This window comes from Euprymna scolopes, chromosome 22, assembly GCF_053919585.1.
Source record: "Euprymna scolopes isolate OS-2025 chromosome 22, ASM5391958v1, whole genome shotgun sequence".
Lineage (NCBI taxonomy): Eukaryota > Metazoa > Mollusca > Cephalopoda > Sepiida > Sepiolidae > Euprymna > Euprymna scolopes.
Window position 1 is genome coordinate 5,734,740 of NC_136503.1, and position 18,327 is coordinate 5,753,066.

At 33.5% G+C, this 18,327-nt stretch overlaps 1 protein-coding gene across 2 annotated transcripts in view; it reads right to left on the reverse strand.

Moving 5' to 3' along the window:
- The window catches only part of LOC145243865 (serine/threonine-protein phosphatase 2A 56 kDa regulatory subunit alpha isoform-like), a 381,258-nt gene that overhangs the window by 73,367 nt on the left and 289,564 nt on the right, over positions 1–18,327 (reverse strand). For both annotated transcript variants that reach the window (XM_080106935.1, XM_080106934.1), the window contains exon 6: positions 11,588–11,647. In XM_080106935.1, coding sequence (XP_079963061.1) covers positions 11,588–11,647 — 60 coding nt within the window. The remainder of the gene's footprint in view (positions 1–11,587; positions 11,648–18,327) is intronic.

An 18,327-nucleotide genomic window follows, 5' to 3' on the forward strand; every position in this document is an offset into this window, starting at 1 on the left:
GATAAATATAGACCTAGTCAGAGATAGGTTAGTTTGGAAATCAATATCTAAAAGCGATTCAACACATGTCAGCATGTAAAACATGTTGAGCCAAATATGAACTTCTGAGAACAGTTAAATGTTTACAGAATTATTTTTAGAATGGAAATTAGCTTTTAATTATGGCATAAGGATTTCTGGATCCAAATGACTAATTGCCATACTAGAACCAATGCTGTAAAAAAAAAAAAAAAATTACTGTTTTTGGTAATTTCTAGAAAATACTCAGTGGCCATGCATAATCGTCCATATAGGTATCACAGTTGTTTTTTTTAGCAACAAAGAAAATAAAATAAAACTAATTTCAAATTATAAGTTTATCCACTGAAATGTTGGAAATATATTGAAGATCAGTAGTGAACGCACTAGTCTTCTTTTTTTTTTTTAAAAGTATAATAAAAAAAAACCAAAAAAAAAACCAAAAAAAAAACCTAACGTTGAAATATGTAAGAGTGTTTAAAATTTGGAGAATTATCACAGAAATGAATAGTGAATTGGAATATAAATGAAATAGTCTGTTATTAAACAATGGAACAAACAAAAAAAATGGGTTAATGACGTAAGAAATGAACGTTTTATTGTCTTCCTTTTTAACCTAAAAAAGCATGTCAGGAAAAGTTCAGGAAGGCAATAATTTGAGTCAAAGTTTCCTTGTATGACTTGAGAAATTTACACAGCATTGCCTGGCTATAAAATATCTTTCATATACTAATGAAACGTGAGAATTATAAGAATCTCTCAATTTTACCTGATTATCAGTGAAATAGTACAATTACTGTTACTCTAAGAATTTGTTTCTCAAAGTAAAACATTTTAAACTTCAACAACATCAGTTTTGAGACTGCATACTTTTATCTGACAATGTAAGGATGGGCTAAAGTCTTATCATGGCTTTACGTAGCAAGTCTCAATGATGAACCAAAGTTAACACAAATATGTGACGTCCACGTTTACCATAACCATGATCTAGATATCTTAAAATAAAATCAGTAAAAAGTTAAACCATGAACCATATTTTAACCAAGTTTGGTGACAATCGGTCAACTCATGTGGATGCTAGGCTATACAAAGTTAAAAATCAACAAACTCAACTTAAAACATAATCACTTTGGCAGAAGTAAAAAAGATTCCAAGCATGAAATAATATACCATTAAACAAATTATCAAAACTTTCATGATTATAACAGACACACAAAAAAAAGAAAAAAAAAAAAAATTAGGTCGTAACATCCACAAGAATCTGCTGATTCCAAAACTTTTATCATTGATTTTACTTGCAGACTAATGATTGACGACTGATGAGGGGACAGACACACAGATTTTTGGTTTACATATAATTATCGTATCAAAAGTGTGTTTACCTTTGAAATGAAATTTTCACATATCACTTTTGCTGTTGTTGAACTATGTAACATTTAAAACATAGTTTCTGAATTTTTGAGATGAGATTTGATTTTCGTATTATTCTTCGAACTACTGTTTTTATCTTGAGTGTTTTTTTTATTTTTTTTACAATGTTTTGGTTGATCTAACCTCTGACCTTCAGGTGTTGAACTCTGGAATCTGCATGAAATCTCAAACAGAACCTTTATTTAATCCAAGAAGATAGCATGCCGTCATTCCATCAGCCATGACTGGGTAGAAGTTCTAAGTAATTCACAATTGTACTTTGAGTGTCACCCACACTGAGAATTCAACCTTCAAAAGTTTAACTTTTACAAGCGAATTTTATGAAGTACTCTATTCACTGGCCTATAAGGCTCTGTGCCAAATGGATAGAGTACTTGGTAAAATTCAGTTGTAAAGTTACATTCCTAGAGGTTAAAAGTTCAATCCTTAGTGCAGAAGACACTCAAAATACAATTATGAATTACTTAGGACTTCTACTTAAGTCATCGCTAACACAATGAAAGCATGCTACCTCTGTGGATTAAATAAATGATTCCGTTCGACATTATGTGTAGATTCCAGAGTTGGACAAGATACATCGGCGCGAAAATGTTGTGAAAATAACATTCAAGATGAGAATAGTAAGTCATCTGAAGAATCCAAAAACTACGAATTTAAAATGCTGGTCAGAAAAGACATCTTAAGATGCTTCGAACAAAGTCCTCAGAAAAGTGGCTTTATCAATAGTTTTTAGTAAAATTCAACAAGTAAGTTGGCCCTGCTTTGATAAGAATGAAGCATTCACATCGAAAGTAACAGCCTATGTTACTAAATGACACTTTGGAACTTTTGCATCTAAGATTGGAGAAACAAGCTTCTTTTAATAATGGCATTTAAAATTTAAACGGAAACTTTTTTAATAGAATATAGAAAACGGTGGTAATATTCGCCGTACAATATAAATCAATGACTGGAAAATACAAGATTAGATATAATTTATAGCTTACTCATAAAAACCAATATCATTACAGCGGACATGGCGACATTACACATGACCAAGAAAAATACTGAGAGAAATAAGGAGAGAAGAGGGAAAAGAAAAAAGTGGAATTGATTTGGTGATTCTTTCACAAAATCAACAACATCAAACAGAAACATTCAACTGTTTAAAACTTTCGGTAACAAAAATTCTTTCAGCAAACGAGGAAGCGGATGATTAGGGATTTATGTCCCAAAAAAATGTGTATATGCATAAGATTAGATCATAAATTTAATACACATGCATATAAATGCACAAACAATCCAGATATGAAAAATATGCCGTTTGTGGTTCTTTTCAACAACTACAGAGTTGAAATTTGGCTTACAGATAAACCGTTTGATAAGGTGCACACGATCATGTGAGTGATGGCAGTTTGAGAAACGCATGCAGTGTATTCTGATTAGTTCTAGCCATGTCACTTTAACCAACTTCAGAAAATTCATGTCATTCATCATAAAAATAATGAAGTGTGGGAGTTATGAATAGTTAAGTAAAAATTTAGACAAAGAAATTCTGTTTTAAATTCCTGATTCCAATACAATTACCAATTTCATTTTTTTTATAATTTCTAAATATTGAGTGTTTTTTTAAAAGGTGGGGATGGCCTCCCCCATAATAAAAAAAAAAAAAAAATAATAATAATATATATATATATATATATATATATATGTGGATATATTTTCACAAACATAAAAATACACTCGTGTGGGATGATTTAGTCATACTGATAGTCTAAAATCAATAAATATTATTTTATCATTAATATGAATATTAAGTTATAAACAAAAACAAAAAATAAATAAAACCGTTTTTGGCAAGAGAAAATAGGCAAAAAAATCTCATTTTAATATCAATACTCCAAAAAGTTATAATTTTTTTGATTCACTATCCCAAAAACTTAAATAAATTACAGAAAAATATTTTTTTTTTATACAAATATGTGGTTTATTCTAAAGAATTATTTTTGGCATAATTATCAGGATTTATAATTTAACTACAATTTTGGCTCATGCTTATATGGTATCTCTAGAGGTTCAACTTTCAAACTATATGCATTAAATTACGCTGTATTTTGGCAATGATGCATCAAATATTGTCTTCCTAATGGTCTATTGTGTGTAGTTTATCAATGTAGAGATGGGACTTTACATATCCCCAAAGAAAATAATCTAATGGGGTTAAATTGCAGGAACAAGGTGACTATTTGATGTTCATTTGATGAAATTACTCATTCATCAAATGTTTCTTGCAGTAAATTGATCATATCATTTGCAAACACTGCTCAGGTGTCACTCTCTCTTCTTCCAAGTTGAACTCAAAATAACCGATAGTTGCCAAATCTGCAATTAAAGAAAAAGTTGTCAAGTAAAAAAAAAAAAACACCCTATACATCTTGTGAACAGAAGTACATTTTGCAAGGTAAACACACCTTACATAAAATGCCCCCCCCTCCAGGTTTGCTTAAGTTGTTGACATCCAAATGTAAGCATGAGAAGTATATGTTGAACTTGTTAACTCTTGACAGATGTCACTAAAACCACAAGCGGCAATAAGAAAGCAACGGTCAACACAAATAATAACAGAATATCTGCAGAGCCAAAAATGCCCGAAGAAAGAATTCATCTTATCGATTTATTGGAGACAAACAGAATTCCAAGAAAAAAAGTTTTACATTTATTCAATCTAAACCATGCCAGGAAAGAAATCACACCGTAACAGTAAAAACAATAGACTGACATCGAAAAATTACTTTCAACTAAGATGAATGGAACTTCACTGATACGATAATTCAAGTCAACATGAAAGACTATCTGATATGGATAAGGAGCAAAGCAATACAGATGTGGTTTTTTTTTTGTTATGCATAGAAACTTATACCCTCCTCTACCAAATCTTCCTTATTCATATTTTTTTCTGTTATTTAAATAATTTGAAAGCTCTCCGTTTGGTTGTTAGTCTGCATGAGCATTACAAAAAAAAAAAAAAAAAAAAAAAAAAAAAAAACAAAAAAAAAAAAAAAAACGAATATTTTTTTTCAAGGCGATGAACTTTGGTCAAATTTACACCATGTTGAGTTTGCAAATGCTATAAAAATAAATGTTCAATTTATTTGTTAGCTAATATAGAATTGGAATAAACATTTATGTCTTTGTTCTCTTTCTCTCGGGATTGAAGTAAAATAGAATTTTTTTTTTTTTATCTTCAGCTTCGTTTAAAAGTCCTCTAAATTTGTGGGTTGCTTGACTCCACTAAAATATACAACACAGCTTTATTAAAAAAGGACAAATTTGTTTTTAGTAAAATGCAGGGAAATTGCATAAATCTGGAGGAAGGATCAGACATCTTGTTTATTTAATGCTAGCTAATATCTAAACAATCGTATATAACTAGTTGAACATAAGTTACTTTTTGCTTAAAACTAACATCTGAGGGTGGAGAGAAGATGTCTTTCCCAACAGTGATGGATACAATAGGATTTGAACCTTGCAGACCTCATCTGTATTTAATAAGCAAATCATATGCCACAAGAGGAATTCACATATGCAGCACATCTACAAATGGTAGTTACTTGATTAACAAGGTTTGAAGAGAGAGTGGCTGTCACCTACATTAGTGTTTTCACATGCAACCTGAACCTAACAGACGAAGACAATTCATTTCAGCCTTTCTTGTGAACACAGGATGATGGCCAGTCATTCAATTGATCAACACTTGCATACAGTTTCTAGGCCAACAGGTTTATCTCAACCACCCTCCTCCCACACACTCTCTCTCACACACTTGACAGTTCCACTGCAGATCAATGACATTTGAACCAGTTTTTTTTTTTTTTTTTTTTTTTTTTGTGACTCCGGACAAATAAAATTATAGCAGGGAACACCTGAACTAAATTTACTACAATTATTTTAATAAAACCAATTTGAGAGAGCCATGTGCTTAATAATTGGTCATGTTTCTATTTTAAACATAAATATTGACAGGTGAAAGTAATCTTAAATTGAGGCATGGTTCACAAGTAACATGGTACGAGAATGTGAAGGTTGAAGAGTGATTAAAAAAAATATTTTTTCTTCCAGATTATTTATAAATATCGAGTAAGCGTGTAGACACTTGCATATATATATATATATATATATATATATATATATATATATATATATACACACACACACATTATGAAGGGATGTGAATGGTCAGTGACACAAAAAAAAAAAAAAGCTGAAATAGTGTGAATGTGTGGGGAAAAAGAGCCACTCTCCCCTCCATCAGACCAAAAAAACAAAAACTAGGATGTAAAGCTCAACAATTCGGCAGAAATCAGTTTTCTTTACAACTGTTATTAAAAAAGTAAAGGTCTCATATCCATGATTAGCTGCTGTCCAAGCGTCAAATATCTTTTCTTTTAATTCATAGTAATCAAGTTCAGATGCATGTATAAACTTAAAACCAATGATTTCAAAAGTGCTCAATAATACGTAATAATAAATATTTCTTAAAGAAATATTTATGTGGCTTGGTGCAGTTTATAATAATTTTTATATAGTCAAAAGTTTCATTTTAGCATAAAACATCTTTAATTGCATCTCCGGTTAGAAACAGCACACACTCTCTCTCTCATATATATATATATATATATATATATATATATATATATATATATATATATAGAGAGAGAGAGAGAGAGAGAGAGAGAGAGAGAGGGTATGTGTGTGTACATGTCTAGTTGTCTGTTCAGACAGCCTTCTTGCTATTAAAGTAAATTTGATGAGATGATCAAAAATCTTTCACTCATTTCATTTTGATCCAATTTTTCTTGTTTGTGAGTAATTTCTTTCCTCCTAAAATGGACAAAAGCTGTTCAAAATTCTTTGATGCATAAAAGCCATTTCAACACTAATAAGTCAACCAGATAAGGGATTTTTTTTTCCTTCGGTCCCAAAATCAACAGAGTCTATATCATTTCTGAATTAGTCTTTTCCCTATTGTTGGTGGTCCTGTGAAGATCTAGGAGGTCCATCCTCCTAGGATTAGCTTTCTCTCTTTAAGAAGGGGTTAGTTTATTGCTTATCATTTAAGGTTGTCCTACTGGGAAATAGTGACAAAGTTGTTCAGACATTTTCTGCAGACCACAATGTTCCTCCCCAAGAGTGATGGCTCTTCAATCTCACTTTGCCAACCCTTATGTCACATGTTCTCGCCACAAGAGGGAGATAAATATGCCACGATCTTCAGATTTTAGATACATAGTTAAAAAAAAAAAAAAAAAAAAAAAAGAAAAAAAGGAAATTAATGCTTAAAGTCATATTACACATACAGCCATCAGTTAAATACAAAATAAGGGTGCCATTATGGAGAATCTATAGTGAAGCAAAGGTTGCGCAATCTCAACTACATGATGAACCGGCATTGCTCAAATCGAATGGCATGGAAAAATTCCAGGATGATTGGAAACATTACCAGGATTAGCAAAGAAAGATTGGTGTCATTTCAGAATTTTCATTGTAGACTAATTGCATTACCAACGCTTGAGAATCAATCTAACTTACAGCTGGAAAGTAACACACACACGCACACACACACACGTTCATCCTTTCCGTATTAGTGGAAATGATGCAGTAATTCCAACAGAACTTGAACTGGGCATCTCCATTTATATATTGGTTTGTCTGTAATGGCAAATGGACATTTTCTGGCATATCTAATGTTGGCAGGTACTACTACTTAGAAATAATTCATTAAATACAAGTTTTTGTTTTGTTAATCATAGTTACGAGAGATGTCCATACTTATTCCAGTTACAGTTTATACAATAGACCCTTTGGATTTGAACTTCAGCTCCCATATAAGAAAGAGGAAGGAGCTAAAGCAAAGAAATAACAATGCAAAATATGAGAAACAAAGCCATAAACAGATTTAACATACAAGATAAAATGGAAAACCTAAAACTCAACAAGGCCCTACTTCTGCTAGAATTATATACACCCTCCCCACCAGTTTGATAAAATTTGGTCAAAAGTGCAAATTTTTAACTAATAGAAGTAAGCTCTTAGACCTGATGCTTATTCTCAGTTGTAAGTTGACCAGATTGCCTGCACTGAACTCCTATCTATGGTTCTTCATAAATAAAAGTCTACCCAATTTACACCATTAACGATTACTATACTACCAACTTACATTCATTAACTCTTATCCTCGAGTGACCTTCAGGCCTTGATAAATGGTGACTCCCAAGTAAAATACTAGGGACAGGACATTTGTCTGTTAATAGTTATAACTCTAAACAAAGCTAGTGCTCACTTGTACACCAATATGGAAGCTTTACTTAGTGCACTTGGAAGACCCAAATATTCACCCATCAAAATATGACCAGATTCAATGCTGCTTAACTTTGGTGAGCTAATGGGAAACCATTCTTCAACATGATTTTAGCTTTACACACAAGATTTATCTGACCTCAAAAGTCATCTGTCCGATAATAGCCACGATAGCATCAGCTTCAATTCTGATTGTCTAAACAGAATTGTCGTCTGACAAATGGGAACATCAGAGAAGAGATGACCAATAAAAGAATGGAATGCAAGTCTTCTTAAGTGTATTATTCAGATCTAAGTGGCATTTCTGGTAATCAACATTCCCCGAGTAGCTGTTATGTCAATTCATGGGAATTGAAAATAGAAAAGATGGCATTCAACTGACAATGCATTTCATTCCGCAGAGTCAATATAAACTTATTCAAATTTCTTTTCTTCTACCATATATTTTTCATCTTTCTTTCAATTTTTGGCTCTGGTTCTTACTAATTTTAAATATCTCTAAATCAACAATAGATTTTTTCTCTCGTCATTTATAGGTCATTTGAAGAAAGTAGAAATTGAACCAAAATGTCATATGAATTGAATAACGTCTATTTCACATAAAAAGATTTTCTTCCAGTCACTATCATACAGTCAGATCTCCCCCTCCTCTTTTTCTGCATAAATAAAGACATTCTAATAAAATCTCTTCAGTTAATCAATTTATTGGAATTCAACTCTCTAAAAAATAAATGTATTTCTTAGAGGCTTATTTGAAATATTAATCACATAAATATGCTTAGCATTATAAATAGGCTTGTTTATAGCAGATGACAAATGTGGAGGATTTGATTTGCTTTACAGCATATCAACCCTTTTCAGATTATTTAATGTTGAATCCAGTAATTTTGGAAAAAGGCTTTATGCTTCAAATTCTTTACATCTTCAAATATTTATTCCTGGAGTTTGGTTTGATTATTTTGTACAATGTTTTTATTCTTCACTCTTTATCTTAAATCACTAGTTGCCTTATAGTGGATTTTGTTGTTTTGTTCCCTGCCTTGCAATGAAAGAGGGAAAAGAGTTATAATATTAATGTTTGGTACATTTCAACTAAGGAAACTAGTCGGGAAGTGGGGGAGAGAGAAAAGGAAAAGGGGAGGACAGGTGGGCGGTTGTTTTTGTATTTTGCAGAACATAAGTTTTGCAAAAGGGGAAAGAAACAAAACATCAATGTTAGATGCATTTTATCTCAGAAAACCAATATCTTCAGACAGCCTGATCTGGTAGCACCAGTGGAGACTTTGAAGGTTGGTATGTTATAAGTGAACAGGATATTAGAACAAATTACCATCAATCTATTGAAAAAAAAAGTATAAAATAGAATTAATGCAAGCCAAAAATAGGGGGGAAAAAAAAAAAAAAAAAAAAAGCATATACAAGTGAACCGTTTGATCACCCATTGAGCCTGGGTTAAATTGTTTTAATGAAAGGAATTTTTACTCTCACACTCAGATCTACTATCACTGAATTCAAACATAAGTCAATCAAAGAGAAATATTTTAGCATATATTTTGTGATTAAAAAAAAGTCTTAGCGAAACAAACATTTATTAACCCAGTTTTAGTTTAATAATATATATATGAGAGGCGTCCTTTCAGTCTTGAGAGAATATGAATACCTCCTGTAAGGGTGAATTGTACGGGGAATCTATAGTGAAGCAAGGGTTGAATAATCTATAGCCTGAAACCAACATCGTTTGAGATCAGGACGAGTAGATTTAAAAATCTACAAGTGCTTCATAAAATACTGACATTTTGTCTGCCTTTAATTCCAAATGGAAAGTAAAATTTTGCCATAAACAGTTGAAATTATGTTAATAAGAAACTATGCATTTTTTAGTCTCTCGTGTTAGCGTTCAGAATTTATTAAAAATTGTCAAATTTTCTAAGTATTTCGCATAAAATTATGATTATATCGTGTAACATTCACAATGTTAGACACATTTGGCAAGATGGTAAGAGTGTTTGCTAATGACAGAGTTCAATCCTTGGTTGAATCACGTTATAAAGACTTGAGGGGGAAAAAAAAAAAAAAAAAAAAAAAAAAAAAGGCTACTTTATGCTCCCTTAAATCGTGTGGATTAATGGTGGAGTAATCCTGGGAAAAGAGTGGTGCTATGCTGTACATATTTATAGAGAAATGTCCTTGGGGACTAAAATGCTCCCAAAATAGCAATGTTTTGACAAATATCTAAAAATTTTCTTAATTTTCGCTTAATTATTTATATGAAACAGGCTCTGGTGATTCCAGAAAGACATAAAAAAAATTTATTCCCTAGAAAGACTGACAAATTAACCCCTGTACATTTCCACAAATACTTTATACTAAACTCATTAGTTGCCTCCTCCCCTTTCAAAAAAATAAACTTTGATTAATGGTTTTCAACATACTTACTTGAAATTATTTATTAATATATAGATACTGTTAAAAAACATTTATTTTTTGAAATTTTCTAAGATAATTTACTTAATACCATGCATGAAAAAAAAAAAAAAATAATAATAATAATAATAATTATATAATGGTTCCACTAGTTATTTTTAATGTATGAATTCGAGTGTTATAAAATTGGGTTATATTCCCCATCACAATTCTCAAATGGTCTGACGTGCCAACATATAAAACAGATGTTGAACAAATACGATGATGATTAGTTTGGTAATTGAAGAAAAAAATCGTCTCAAGAACAAACACAAATATTTTTTTATATGAGTTGGTAAATGAAGCAAAGAAAAACATTAATTTCACAACTGGTCCCAGAATATATATATATATATATATATATATATATATATATATATATATAAAATTGCTTTTATTATAAGGTTACAGAATTATTCATTTTTTTTTTATATTTTTTTTTTTTTACTATTATCTCACCTCAAACAAGACACAGTGCCACTTGGACATAATTGAATAAATCTACAGGGACACTATGCAGAAAGTTCAGCAGCAAGATGTCTGTTCACATTACACTTGAACTTCTGCATGTCAGTACAGTCAAGGAAGCAGGGAACTGGGAGGAAATTCCAAAGTATAGTAGTTCAAGGAAAGAAACTATTAGAGAAGAAGGCTTTCTGTCGCTTTAATCTGTTACCGCAAGCCGCCTTTCAAAGAAACAATATTTTACTCTTATGGCTTGTCAGCCCACCTGGTCTCCAAAGTACAGGTCTATGCATGGTTCAACAAGTGAATGAGGGGTTTGTTTATGTTCATGTGTAAATTGCATGCTAACTTCCGTCATGTGTGGGTTTCATGATTCAAAAATTTATTGCATAAAAATATTCTGGGGAGATTAAAATGCTGATTTCAAGTATATATAATAGGAGAAAAATATTGTGTGGATTATGTGTATGCAATCGAAATAATATGGTTAACTAATTTACATATTGCTTTGCAAAAGCACATTTCACTAATTAAATATTCATTTCTATTACTTTCAATTTCAATGAGTGTTTTCATTTTAATACAATACATACTGACCTGGGATAAGCTTATAATGATTAAAAGGTCATCGAACACCAACAAAAAATCTATTTAGGAATATTCATTTTTAGTGAAAACTTTTCTGCTTATTTTATATCTGGATAGACTTACTTGATTTTCAACAAATTATACCCCAGTCATAAATTAAAACAGATTGAACAAATGTTAATTAAACGCATTCTGGTTTTTACAAGGGAATTCAGTTTGGTAAATTTTTCTATTCAAGAATTCTTTTAATTTTACCATGAACTCTGGTATGGCTTTCTGAACTTACCTGCCTAAAATCTCTAACAATTCACCAACTCCATTGAACTGTTCTGTTTCATAGATGAACCTGCAAAAGAAGAAAACATATTTTCTTAATTAAATAGCTTACAAAACTAAATTTTAAATAACATTTAAAAAAATAAAATAAAACTTAAATTATTTAAATATATTAGTAAAACAGGAATTAAAAATAAACTGATTAACGAATATATGGGGCAGAGAGAGATCAAAGGTGGTTGCAAATAAAAATTTAACAGCATTTAGTTTCATGGTTGTTATTTTTTTTTAGTCAAGACAAACTACAGCATTTAATGTGATCAAATTTCAGAAACTTTGCCCAAACAACATTTTTCATGGTTCCTCTAATAAAAATGAATTCTCATTCACAATTTTATCTTAAAATAATCTTCTCCCTTTTTCTATCAGAAATCTTCATATGCACACATGCTTTTTTAGCGATTTAAGCATATTCTGAATGCGTTTAAAAAAGAAAAAATCCTACGTCATCATCTAAATGAGTAAGACATTCATTGGAAAGTTTCTTTGTAGAACACATGTTTGTCGCACTGTCATGATTTCATATTCCAATCTTCCAAGCATATGTTAGCTACGCTACATTTTCCATCTAAATACTTTTCTTAGTCGTGAACTAGGGTGCTGATGGGCAATTCCAAAGATTTTCTAAGATTAGCGGATTTCTCTATATTAGTTTTAGTTTTCAACCTTTATTTACTTTAAATAAATTTCATATAACAGCTTTCAAACCATAGAACTTTTAAATACTCTATTGAATTTTCTTGACACTGACCGTCTATTTTTTTTTTTTTTTACATAGGCATAACCAATTATCAAGGCCAGAGACCACTCAAAGATAAGGGTTAAGAGTGTACAGTAGTCAATTGGACAATATAGTAATCGTTAGTAATGGAAATTTAGTAAATTTGTTAACTTAAGTGGAACGGCTCATCAAGAACTTGTTTACGTTGGACTTGAAGACAATCATATTGTAGTCAGCTGGAAAGCAGGAAAACGGAAGATAATTCCACAGACGTGCAGTTTTTTTTTTTTTTTTTTTTTTTTTTTTTTTAAATTACATTTTCACCCCAAACAAGGCACATTGCCACTTTGGTGTAATATCAGGGTCAACAATTACTGGGGTACTATGTTGGGATTTGGGCAGCGAGATGTCAGTTCACGTTACATTTGAACTTCTGCATGTCAGTACAGTTGGGGAAGCAGGAACCTGGAATGGAATTCCAGAGTCTAGCGGTTCTGGGAAAGAAAATACTGCAGTAGAACTAAGTGGGGTGGGATTTAACTGCCTGTCGGGTTCGTCGAGGGTGTCTACATCGTGGGGGCACAAGTGTCTGCAGTTTGCCAGAGCATTCACCATTAAAATACTTGTAGAACAGGCAGAGGGATGCAACGTTTCGTCGATGAGACAGAGGTTGAAGCTTTGATGACAGTTTAGGACCTATCAGGTTGGCGACTCTTTTGAACCCTGTCAAGGAGCGAGAGACTAGTAGCAGATGCACCAGCCAAAATGTGATAACAGTACTACATACATGGGCGAATGATAACATTATAGATACAGGATACTTTCAGGTGTAAGCAGCTTTCTAGCACAGTAAAGAGAGCCCATCTTCTTTGCAACAGCCTTGACAATGCTCTCAATGTATCTGTTCCAGCTCATGTTCCCTGTGAACGTTAAGCCGAGAAGTTTGATAAAAGAGCTTTCAGGTAATATATCTTTAATCATAGCTTAGATGCCAGTTCAGGGCCTATCAGATTGGCGACTCTCTTTTGAACCTTGTCTAGGAGCGAGAGACTAGTAGCAGATGCACCAGCCCAAATGTGACAGCAATACTCCATACATGGGCGAATGGTGGCCTTATAGAGGTACAGGATACTTTCGGGTGTTAGTAGTTTTCTAGCACGGTAGAGAGAGCCTACCTTCTTCGCAGCGCCCCTGGCAACACTTTCAATGTAATTGTTCCAACTCATGTTCCCCGTGAACGTTAGGCCAAGCTGTTTGAAAGATGTACTCTCAGATAAAGAGTCACTGGCCATTGCTATTGGTGGCAGAGATTTCTTGTAATTATTGAAGGAAACCAGTTTAGTCTTGGCAGCATTGAATGTGACCATCCATTTTTGTCCCCATTCCACTACTGATTGGAGGTCATCCTCTATTGTTTTTTCCATTTCTTTAGTTATGTGTTCATTTGTTTTCCTGTCATGCCTGTTATAGAGTGTGGTGTCATCAGCATATATACCCATCTCAGAGGCAATTTTATCAGGGAGGTCATTTATGAATATTAGGAACAATAGAGGTCCAAGGATAGACCCTTGAGGCACTCCCGCATTTATATCATAATGTTTAGATGTACGACCGTCAAGGACAAGCTGGATTTTTCTCTTATCTAAGAAGGATTTAATTATGTTAAGTATTCTACCAGTGATACGGTATGATCTAATTTTCCTGAGGAGACCCTCATGCCATACCCTGTCAAAAGCCTTAGATATATCTAGAGCTACCGCTCTGCCCTCCCCCGCTTTGTCCAGTGAGTGGTATATACGTTCAGAGATTATAGTGAGGATGTTTGCTATGGAACAGGCTTGTCTAAATCCATATTGTTTGTCAGTCAGAAGTTTAGCATCTGTAAGGCGATGGACTAGAGCATGGTTAATTATGGTCTCAAATATTTTGGCGAAAAGTGGGAGGAGGCTAATAGGGTGATAATTTGATGGGTCAGAATTCGCCAGAATTCTTGAATACTGGTACCACAGAAGCAGTTTTCCAACAGCACGGAAAGCAAGATTCATTAAGGCATTTGTTGTAGAGTTTGGAGAGAACTGGAGCTACTTCGGCTGAGCACTTTTTTAATAGCACAGCTGGGATAAGATCGGGTCCACATGCTTTTGAAGTGTCAAGGTTTTTTATGATAGCATGCACCTGAGCAGGGGTGATTTTTAGATTGTCTAGCATGGCATCTGTCCGCAAAGGAAAGTCAGATAGGGGGTGGTTGGAAGGGTCTAGTGTAGAGTTTGAAGCAAACCGACTGGCAAGCATATTAGCCTTCTCGGTTGCTGAGCAAACAACCTTGTGATTGTTGGTTAGTGGGAGAATTGTTGATTGCCTATTATTTACTACACTGTTGTAGATTTTCCAGAAGTCACAAGTTCCTCATTTTTGTGCTTCGATGCGTTTTTTCGTGGTTTCAGTAAATTCTCTCTTAGCTGTCGCTATTTCTAAGAAAGAAGCTTTGTTCATGGAATCTACGTTTAGGTTTAGGCACAGATTCACTGGTACTTTCTGTGAAGAAAGTGTTGTAGAATTAATAAACAACTTATATTCATTATTATTAATTCAATTCTACAACACGTATAATATGACTAGATGAAAAGTGGATAAAAAAATGCTTAAGCTAACATATACAGAGGAAAAAGGCTGTGTATATTTTAAATGATTAGGCAAAAGAAATAGTGATAATGATGTAGTCGAAAACCTATCGTTTTGTATACATGCTTTGTCTGTGAAAGTGTATACATCTTTGTATACCAAACTTTTCAAGCATTCAGTTAGTGTTTACGCACATATTTAATAAGACATAATCCCTCGATTACATAACACTATAATGTAAACTATACACAACACACACACACAGACAAGACACTATCCTCGAGTGTCTAAGGTCTCTCTGTACAGGAGTTTGTCAGAACAATCTGGCATGAGGATACTTTTTCATAGAAGTAAACCCTGACCAAATATTCAAAATCACATAGTATTCGCAGCCCAAACAAGATCTCCTCACTACGGCTACCCCACAGCTTTTACCAGGAATGGTGCACCTTCTCCAAGTGATGTTACTTAAAGTAATAGCACGAAGCTGGATACTCCACCAGACTAGATAAATTCTTGTCCTGGAATCCAGTAAGATCAAGAGACCAACATGAAAGATATACTACAACGTATAAAAATGGATAATTGGAAAGAGGAAATTGTTCTCAATTTCTTTACTAACTCAGTGTTTGAGAGATAAAGAACTTTAATGGAACATTCGAATATCTATGTATCTCATATAGACTTCAAGTGTTAGCCCCAGGTCGTGGGCCCCTTGATTTCTGAGAACTTCGACTGAAGTAAAAAAACAAACAAAAAAACTTTGTGAAACAGTAAAAAGAACGTAAGAATATAGGAAAATAACAGTATACTTATGTTTGCAGGTGATGAAAGCATAAACATGCTTGTGATTATTATTTTTTTTTAAATTCCATTTTCACTATAAACAAGGCACAGTGCCACTTTGATGTAGGAGGCTACTATGAGGGATATAAGTTGCAGGGACACTATGGAGGGAGTTGAACAGCAAGATGTCTGTTCATATTACACTTGAACTTCTGCATATCAGTAGTTGGGAAAGCAGGAACCTGGAAGGGAGTTCCAAAGTCTGGCAGTTCTGGGGGGAAGAAACTATTAGAGTAGAAGGCTTTCTTACATCTAGGGATCTCTGTGTAGGGGTGGGATTTTGCTGCCTGTCAGGTTTGTCGGGTGTATTTACGTCGAAGAGGTGCAAGGGTTTGTAGTTTGTTGGAGCATTCATCATTAAAATACTTGTAAAACAGGCAACAGGACACAACAGTTCTATGGGACAGAGGTTGAAGCTTTGATGACAGTTTAGGACCTATCAGGTTGGCGACTCTTTTGAACCCTGTCAAGGAGCGAGAGACTAGTAGCAGATGCACCAGCCAAAATGTGATAACAGTACTACATACATGGGCGAATGATAACATTATAGATACAGGATACTTTCAGGTGTAAGCAGCTTTCTAGTACAGTAAAGAGAGCCCATCTTCTTTGCAACAGCCTTGGCAATGCTCTCAATGTATCTGTTCCAGCTCATGTTCCCTGTGAACGTTAAGCCGAGAAGTTTGATAAAAGAGCTTACAGGTAATATATCTTTAATCATAGCTACTGGTGGCTGAGAAGGCTTCTTGTAATTATTGAAGAAAACAAGTTTAGTCTTGGTAGCAATGAATGTGACCATCCATTTTTGTCCCCATTCCACTATAGATTGGATGTCATCCTGTAGTGTTTCTGCCATTTCCTTAGATATGTGTTCATTTGTTTTTCCCTTATGCCTGTTAGGAAATACTAATGGAATAAGATAAAACTGATGAATGAAAATCCATATAGCCAGCCACAAATGACAGTAAACTGACTTGTATATAGATGTTTATAGTTACTTATACGAAAAGTAACACACGTGGTTTACATTTACATGCAATAGATAAGTACAAAAATCTAAAAGCGGATAACAATGTTTATAGAAAGTTTTGCCTCAGAATAAAAACAAATATAACACAGATAAATATTATGTAAAAATAAGACAATATATGCATATATGTATTTGTGTTAATGAATACACGTTTGTATGTGCATATAGACATATATAAAAATAAATAAATAACGGTTACTTGGTATAGATCACTGATCTGTATTAACATAATATAAAATTAATATCTGAAATTATTTATTTCTTGAAATACAATTATAGATATGTATATATGCATGCATATTTATTTTTGTGTATGTGAATATATGTTTATAGATATGGTTGCATTTATATGCGTATTAGTGTGGATATGTGCGTTATGTACGTATAGATGTACATTTCGCAAAGGTGTGTGTGTGTATATATATATATCTATATAAATGTGGATATTTATGTAAGCGTATATATGTGTGTGTGGGTATAAAGGTATGTAGTATAAATGTGTGTTACTATACGCTCTAAAGTTTATGGGTACATGTTGGTGATAATATCGGAATGTGCTATCTACACACTACAGGGTGAACTGATAAAATTGTCGCCCTAGAAAAGACAACATGATTCCATTTCCGTTTGATGAAATCCATTTTTCTTTTTTTGTAGAGACCACCTACTTGTTAACCAGCTGTGTACAAATCTCAAGAGCGATAGGAGCCTTCTATCTCTGAAAGTGACACAATGTTCAACGAATGAGATTGGAGTTACACCGCTGTACAACTGATGCTCTCTACCGATCCAAGTTATGACAACAGGACCATTGCCAGCTTAAGAGAGCGGTTTGTCAGGAATTTGTTTACGTTGGACTTGAAGACATCCAAGTTGTAGTCAGGTGGGAAACAGGCAAACGGAAGAGAGTTCCACAGGTGTGCACTTCTAAGAAAGAAGCTCTGCTCATGGAATCTACGTTTGGATTTAGGCACAGATAAAGAGTGGGGAAAATTAATGACAGTAGTTTCAGCTAGACGGGTGTTTTTCGTGAAAGATTGGCGGGAGGGGACCAGAGATTGGAGCTCAGACGATCACTTGCCATGGAAATAATGATAAAACAAAGGCTCGCAACATCTTTTCTGTGGGAGAGAGGCTGCAGGGAAGAGAAAAGGGCATCCCCCACTAAGCCACAAAGTCTATTTTGTACTCTGTCAAGGCAGGATAGGCTGCTTTTAGCAGCTCCTGCCCAAATGTGGCAGCACTACTCCATCCTTGGACGTACTTGGCTTTTTATACAGAGAGAGAATGGAATCAGTAGTGAGATATCTTCTGGAGCGGTAGAAGAATCCCACCATTTTCTCAGCGTCCTTGGCAACAGATTTGATGTACGTGTTCCATTTCAGATCAGGAATAAGGTCAAACCCAGAAGCTTGTCAAAATATGGAACCTCCCCAAGACGAGAGCCATCCATTTCAATTGATGCCAGATG